General features: G+C 28.5%; 1 protein-coding gene across 1 annotated transcript; it reads right to left on the bottom strand.

Annotated features, from left to right (window-relative positions):
• Positions 1-7,604, bottom strand: LOC149432810 (interferon-induced transmembrane protein 1-like). The gene is made up of 2 exons (XM_089664916.1): positions 7,166-7,604; positions 1-274 (listed from the first exon to the last, which is right to left on the bottom strand). Exons 1-2 carry the CDS (start codon positions 7,505-7,507, stop codon positions 80-82), a joined length of 537 nt encoding a protein of 178 aa, XP_089521042.1. The 5' UTR covers positions 7,508-7,604; the 3' UTR covers positions 1-79.
• Positions 7,605-8,660: the final 1,056 nt, after the last annotated feature.

Raw genomic sequence — 8,660 nt, 5'->3', positions numbered from 1 at the left:
TGAGCAGCTATTTTTTATTAGTAAAAATGATTATGGAGCAAACAGATGGCGGGTTCTGTATCCGGTACGACGTTGGGTCCTAGCCGTAGAATCCATCATTGTAGTAGTTATAGTTGTATCTGTAGGGACGGGTCACGGACCAGTAGATGACCCAGGATATCCAGCTGATGTGGGCTACTATGCCCAGGACCAGGGCTACTACATTCAGGCTGAACGCTCTTCGGGAATGACGTCCAGCCAAGAAGGAGTCTCCACGTCTCACAGCATCCCGCGTCTGTAAGAAGGAAAATAAAATTCATATATTACAGATGAACTGGGCACCTAGGAAAGATTAGGGTCTAAGCCGTGTACAGGGGCGGACTGGCCATTGGAGAACTCGGGCATTGCCCGAGGGCCCGGGGTCAGTAGGGGGCCCCATGATATGCCCCTGGTACCTTTTATAGGCTTTTTTTGAGTGTGGACAAGGACACAGGGGCCCCATGATCCCCTATTGCCCGGGGGCCCCATAAGTTGTCAGTCCGCCCCTGGCCGTGTGATGTGAATCCCGCCAGGGTGCCGGTGCAACTCAGTGCCTACTGTACCCATATGGAAGAGAAATATATTTCCAATATATTTAGGAAAAAAAATTATACATGCGACCTATATTTACAATATGTTGGCCTGCGCGAATATATTTTAACACGTGTTCCAAAAATGTAAAATTAAAATATATTTTCCAAAGCCATATATTGAAAAATATATTGTTTAAAATATATTTTCCAGATATTTTTGAACATCTAAAAAAAAAATGCATTTAAACATAGGTTTTTAAATATACTTGTAAATGCATTCCAAATGACACTTTGAAATATATTTCAGCATGCGTTCTGGATACATTTTTAATAATATATTCACAAATATATTGAAATACATTTTTGAAATATATTGAATATATTTTGGGAAGAATATTTATTTATTTATTACAGGTACTTATATAGCGCTGCCAATTTACGTAGCGCAAATATATTAAGAATATATTTTTTAAATATTGCAGTATTTGAAATATATGTCAATATATTTTGGGAAGAATATATTAAGAATTTATTTTTAAAATATAGTTAAAATATTTTTTTTTTTTCCATGTGGGATGTCTCGGATTGTTCCCAGAGATTTTTTACCTTCAGATCACGGGATAGGAGTCTCCTTTCACTGGGGGAGTTAAAAATGCATTTCAACATAGGTTTTTAAATATACTTGTAAATGCATTCCAAATGACACTTTGAAATATATTTCAGCATGTGTTCTGGATATATTTTTAATAATATATTCACAAATATATTGAAATATATTTTTTAAATATTTTGAATATATTTTGGGAAGAATATATTAAGAATGTATTTTTAAAATATAGTTAAAATATATTTTTTTCCATGTGGGATGTCTCGGATTGTCCCCAGAGGTCTTCTATCTTCAGATCACGGGATAGGAGTCTTCTTTCACTGGGAGAGTTTAGTGTCTCGTCAAGAATGGAAAGCGCAGATTCACACGTGTTATATGTGCCTACACCTCAGTCCTATCCCTCTTTGGTCAACATATGACATCGGAAAACATCTATCGCTGTAGATACTTTGTTTGGAAACTTTCTATGGTCAGTAAACACAAAAAAAAATGTAAGATCCCATATGGAAGAGAAATATATTTACAATATATTTAGAAAAAAAAAATTATACATGTGACATATATTTACACTACATTGGCCTATGTGAATATATTTTAACATGTGTTCCTAAAATGTAAATTAAAATATATTTTCCAAAGGCATATATTTAAAAATATATTTTTTTAAATATATTTTCCAGATATTTTTGAACATCTAAAAAAAAATGTATTTAAAAATAGGTTTTTAAATATATTTGTAAATGCATTCCAAATGACACTTTGATATATATTTCAGCATGCGTTCTGAATATATTTTTTATAATATATTCACAAATATATTGAAATATATTTTTGAAATATATTGAAAATATTTTGCGAAGAATATATTAAGAACGTATTTTTAAAATATTGTAGTATTTGAAATATATGTCAATATATTTTGGGAAGAATTATCTATCTTCAGATCACGGGATAGGAGTCTTCTTTCACTGGGAGAGTTTAGTGTCTGGCCAAGAGTGGAAAGCGCAACATGCAACATATATTTACAATATGTTGGCCTACGCGAATATATTTTAACACATGTTCCAAAAATGTAAATTAAAATATCTTTTCCAAAGGCATATATTTAAAATATATTTTTTAAAATATATTTTCCAGATATTTTTGAACATCTAAAAATAAAATGCATTTAAACATAGGTTTTTAATTATACTTGTAAATGCATTCCAAATGACACTTTGAAATATATTTCAGCATGTGTTCTGGATACATTTTTAATAATATATTCACAAATATATTGAAATACATTTTGAAATATATTGAATATATTTTGGGAAGAATATTTATTTATTTATTACAGGTACTTATATAGCGCTGCCAATTTACGTAGCGCAAATATATTAAGAATATATTTTTTAAATATTGCAGTATTTGAAATATATGTCAATATATTTTGGGAAGAATATATTAAGAATTTATTTTTAAAATATAGGTAAAATATATTTTTTTTTTCCATGTGGGATGTCTCGGATTGTTCCCAGAGATTTTTTACCTTCAGATCACGGGATAGGAGTCTTCTTTCACTGGGGGAGTTAAAAATGCATTTAAACATAGGTTTTTAAATATACTTGTAAATGCATTCCAAATGACACTTTGAAATATATTTCAGCATGTGTTCTGGATATATTTTTAATAATATATTCACAAATATATTGAAATATATTTTTTAAATATTTTGAATATATTTTGGGAAGAATATATTAAGAATGTATTTTTAAAATATAGTTAAAATATATTTTTTTTCCATGTGGGATGTCTCGGATTGTTCCCAGAGATTTTTTATCTTCAGATTACGGGATAGGAGTCTTCTTTCGCTGGGAGAGTTTAGTGTCTGGCCAATAGTGGAAAGCGCTGATTCACACGTGTTATATGTGCCTACACCTCAGTCCCATCCCTCTTTGGTCAACATATGACATCGGAAAACATCTATCGCTGTAGATACTTTGTTTGGAAACTTTCTATGGTCAGTAAACACAAAAAAAAATGTAAGATCCCATATGGAAGAGAAATATATTTACAATATATTTAGAAAAAAAAAATGATACATGCGACATATATTTACACTACATTGGCCTATGTGAATATATTTTAACATGTGTTCCAAAAATGTAAATTAAAATATATTTTCCAAAGGCATATATTTAAAAATATATTTTTTAAAATATATTTTCCAGATATTTTTGAACATCTAAAAAAAAAATGCATTTCAGCATAGGTTTTTAAATATACTTGTAAATGCATTCCAAATGACACTTTGAAATATATTTCAGCATGTGTTCTGGATATATTTTTAATAATATATTCACAAATATATTGAAATATATTTTTTAAATATTTTGAATATATTTTGGGAAGAATATATTAAGAATGTATTTTTAAAATATAGTTAAAATATATTTTTTTCCATGTGGGATGTCTCGGATTGTCCCCAGAGGTCTTCTATCTTCAGATCACGGGATAGGAGTCTTCTTTCACTGGGAGAGTTTAGTGTCTCGTCAAGAATGGAAAGCGCAGATTCACACGTGTTATATGTGCCTACACCTCAGTCCTATCCCTCTTTGGTCAACATATGACATCGGAAAACATCTATCGCTGTAGATACTTTGTTTGGAAACTTTCTATGGTCAGTAAACACAAAAAAAAAATGTAAGATCCCATATGGAAGAGAAATATATTTACAATATATTTAGAAAAAAAAAATTATACATGTGACATATATTTACACTACATTGGCCTATGTGAATATATTTTAACATGTGTTCCTAAAATGTAAATTAAAATATATTTTCCAAAGGCATATATTTAAAAATATATTTTTTTAAATATATTTTCCAGATATTTTTGAACATCTAAAAAAAAATGTATTTAAAAATAGGTTTTTAAATATATTTGTAAATGCATTCCAAATGACACTTTGATATATATTTCAGCATGCGTTCTGAATATATTTTTTATAATATATTCACAAATATATTGAAATATATTTTTGAAATATATTGAAAATATTTTGCGAAGAATATATTAAGAACGTATTTTTAAAATATTGTAGTATTTGAAATATATGTCAATATATTTTGGGAAGAATTATCTATCTTCAGATCACGGGATAGGAGTCTTCTTTCACTGGGAGAGATTAGTGTCTGGCCAAGAGTGGAAAGCGCAACATGCAACATATATTTACAATATGTTGGCCTACGCGAATATATTTTAACACATGTTCCAAAAATGTAAATTAAAATATCTTTTCCAAAGGCATATATTTAAAATATATTTTTTAAAATATATTTTCCAGATATTTTTGAACATCTAAAAATAAAATGCATTTAAACATAGGTTTTTAATTATACTTGTAAATGCATTCCAAATGACACTTTGAAATATATTTCAGCATGTGTTCTGGATACATTTTTAATAATATATTCACAAATATATTGAAATACATTTTGAAATATATTGAATATATTTTGGGAAGAATATTTATTTATTTATTACAGGTACTTATATAGCGCTGCCAATTTACGTAGCGCAAATATATTAAGAATATATTTTTTAAATATTGCAGTATTTGAAATATATGTCAATATATTTTGGGAAGAATATATTAAGAATTTATTTTTAAAATATAGTTAAAATATATTTTTTTTTTCCATGTGGGATGTCTCGGATTGTTCCCAGAGATTTTTTACCTTCAGATCACGGGATAGGAGTCTTCTTTCACTGGGGGAGTTAAAAATGCATTTAAACATAGGTTTTTAAATATATTTGTAAATGCATTCCAAATGACACTTTGAAATATATTTCAGCATGTGTTCTGGATATATTTTTAATAATATATTCACAAATATATTGAAATATATTTTTTAAATATTTTGAATATATTTTGGGAAGAATATATTAAGAATGTATTTTTAAAATATAGTTAAAATATATTTTTTTCCATGTGGGATGTCTCGGATTGTCCCCAGAGGTCTTCTATCTTTAGATCACGGGATAGGAGTCTTCTTTCACTGGGAGAGTTTAGTGTCTCGTCAAGAATGGAAAGCGCAGATTCACACGTGTTATATGTGCCTACACCTCAGTCCCATCCCTCTTTGGTCAACATATGACATCGGAAAACATCTATCGCTGTAGATACTTTGTTTGGAAACTTTCTATGGTCAGTAAACACAAAAAAAAATGTAAGATCCCATATGGAAGAGAAATATATTTACAATATATTTAGAAAAAAAAAATTATACATGCGACATATATTTACACTACATTGGCCTATGTGAATATATTTTAACATGTGTTCCAAAAATGTAAATTAAAATATATTTTCCAAAGGCATATATTTAAAAATATATTTTTTTAAATATATTTTCCAGATATTTTTGAACATCTAAAAAAAAATGTATTTAAAAATAGGTTTTTAAATATATTTGTAAATGCATTCCAAATGACACTTTGATATATATTTCAGCATGCGTTCTGAATATATTTTTTATAATATATTCACAAATATATTGAAATATATTTTTGAAATATATTGAAAATATTTTGCGAAGAATATATTAAGAACGTATTTTTAAAATATTGTAGTATTTGAAATATATGTCAATATATTTTGGGAAGAATTATCTATCTTCAGATCACGGGATAGGAGTCTTCTTTCACTGGGAGAGTTTAGTGTCTGGCCAAGAGTGGAAAGCGCAACATGCAACATATATTTACAATATGTTGGCCTACGCGAATATATTTTAACACATGTTCCAAAAATGTAAATTAAAATATCTTTTCCAAAGGCATATATTTAAAATATATTTTTTAAAATATATTTTCCAGATATTTTTGAACATCTAAAAATAAAATGCATTTAAACATAGGTTTTTAATTATACTTGTAAATGCATTCCAAATGACACTTTGAAATATATTTCAGCGTGTGTTCTGGATACATTTTTAATAATATATTCACAAATATATTGAAATACATTTTGAAATATATTGAATATATTTTGGGAAGAATATTTATTTATTTATTACAGGTACTTATATAGCGCTGCCAATTTACGTAGCGCAAATATATTAAGAATATATATTTTAAATATTGCAGTATTTGAAATATATGTCAATATATTTTGGGAAGAATATATTAAGAATGTATTTTTTAAAATAGAGTTAAAGTATATTTTTTTTCCATGTGGGATGTCTCGGATTGTTCCCAGAGATTTTCTATCTTCAGATTACGGGATAGGAGTCTTCATTCACTGGGAGAGTTTAGTGTCTGGCCAATAGTGGAAAGCGCTCATTCACACGTGATATATGTGCCTACACCTCAGTCCCATCCCTCTTTGGTCAACATACGACATCGGAAAACATCTATCGCTGTAGATACTTTGTTTAGAAACTTTCTATGGTCAGTAAACACAAAAAAAATGTAAGATCCCATATGTAAGAGAAAAAAAAATGATACATGTTACCTACTGTATATCATTCGACCTATATTTACAATATATTGGCCTACACGAATATATTTTAACATGTATTCCAAAAATGTAAATTAAAATATATTTTCCAAAGGCATATATTTAAATATATATATATATATATATATATATATATACACACACACACTGCATGTTGAAGTGCATTTTTATTACAAGATATATGGAAAATATTTTTAAGAATACATTTCAAATATACTGCATGTCTTTAAAAATGCAAATCTACAAAAAGCTGAACGATGTATTTTAAAAAAAATATATATTTTTAAAAATACTTTTGTTACAATATATTCTTCAGATTTTTTTTAACATATAAAAAAGACATTTTAACTTACATTTGTAAATGCGTTCCAAAAATGTACATTTGTATTTTAGGATCGTTCTCTACATTGATACGCTGGAACCGAGAGAACATTGCATATTCCCATTCCTTTGAAATGATCCTTTTGTTTTGTAAAGATGGCGCCCTCGCTTTATGCCTACCTTAGAGGAGAACACAAGGGCCACAACGCCAAGAATGAGGTTGCAGAAAATCAGGTTCACCACAGACCAGGCAAGGTAGTCCTTGCAAGCCGGCTGAGGAAGGACCATCACGTTGGATTGAGTTGTCACCATAACTGCAGGTTGAGGTTGGCCAACGTAGTACGGTGGTTGGACGCTGCTGTAGGTGGGGACCTGATTAGGAGCGTAAACCGGATTGGGAGAGTAGGCCGGGGGATTGAGAGAGTAAACTGGTGGGCCGGCAGGGTAGGTGGAAAAGCCGGAAGAATAAGCTGGGTTAGGAGGATATCCCTCGTACTTTTTCATTTCATAGCCGTAATCCATGTCCCAGGAGATGTCTCCGAGTGTCCCCAGAGGTCTTCTATCTTCAGATCACGGGATAGGAGTCTTCTTTCACTGAGGGAGTTTAGAGTCTAGCCAGGAGTGGAAAGCGCTGATTCACACGTGTTATATGTGCCTACACCTCAGTCCCATCCCTCTTTGGTCAACATACGACATCGGAAAACATCTATCGCTGTAGATACTTTGTTTGGAAATTTTCTATGGTCAGTTAAACATAAAAAAAAATTGTAAGAGAATAAGATGGAAGAGAAATATATTTACAATATATTTAGAAAAAAAATATATACATGCGACCTATATTTACAATATATTGGCCTACACGAATATATTTTAACATGTATTCCAAAATGTAAATTTAAATATATTTTCATATTTTCCAAAGGCATATATTTAAAAAAAAAAAAAAAAATATATATATATATATATATATATATATATATATATATATACTACATGTTGAAATGTGCTTTTATTACAAAATATATGAAATATATTCCAAAAGGCATGTATTTAAAATATATTTTTCTAAATATATTTTCCGATATTTTTGAACATCTAAAAAATGCATTTAAACATAGATTTTTAAATATACTGTACAATATATTGGCCTACCCGAATATATTTTAACATGTATTCCAAAAATGTAAATTTAAATATATTTTCCAAAAGGCATATATTTAAAATATATATTTAAAAATATATTTTCCAGATATTTTTGAACATCTAAAAAAATGCATTTAAACAGATTTTTATATATAATTTACAATATATTGGCCTACATGAATGTATTTTAACATGTATTCCAAAAATGTAAATTAAAATATATTTTCCAAAAGGCATATATTTAAAATATAATTTTCTAAATATATTTTCCAGATATTTTTGAACATCTAAAAAAATGCATTTAAACATAGATTTTTAAATATGCTTACAAATGCATTCCAAATGACACTTTGATATATATTGCAGCATGCCTTCTGAATATATTTTTAATAATATATTCACAAATATGTTGAAATGTATTTTTGAAATATATTGAATACGGCAAAAATTGTAGTATTTGAAATATATGTCAATATATTTGGGAAGAATATATTAAGAATTTAGTTTTAAAATATATTTAACATGTATTCCA

Source organism: Staurois parvus, unplaced genomic scaffold, assembly GCF_062004578.1.
Source record: "Staurois parvus isolate SC_StPar_1 unplaced genomic scaffold, SC_StPar_1.0 ptg002100l, whole genome shotgun sequence".
Classification (NCBI taxonomy): Eukaryota; Metazoa; Chordata; class Amphibia; order Anura; family Ranidae; genus Staurois; species Staurois parvus.
The sequence above is the reverse complement of the archived record's forward strand: the minus strand, read 5'-3'. Positions and strand labels throughout refer to the sequence as shown.

Coding starts and splice junctions, on each gene's coding strand:
- LOC149432810 (XM_089664916.1), bottom strand. CDS start 7,507: ATGGATTACGGCTATGAAATGAAAAAGTACGAGGGATATCCTCCTAAC. Junction 275..7,165: donor CCCTTGTGTTCTCCTCTAAG/GTAGGCATAAAG, acceptor TCCTTCTTACAG/ACGCGGGATGCTGTGAGACG.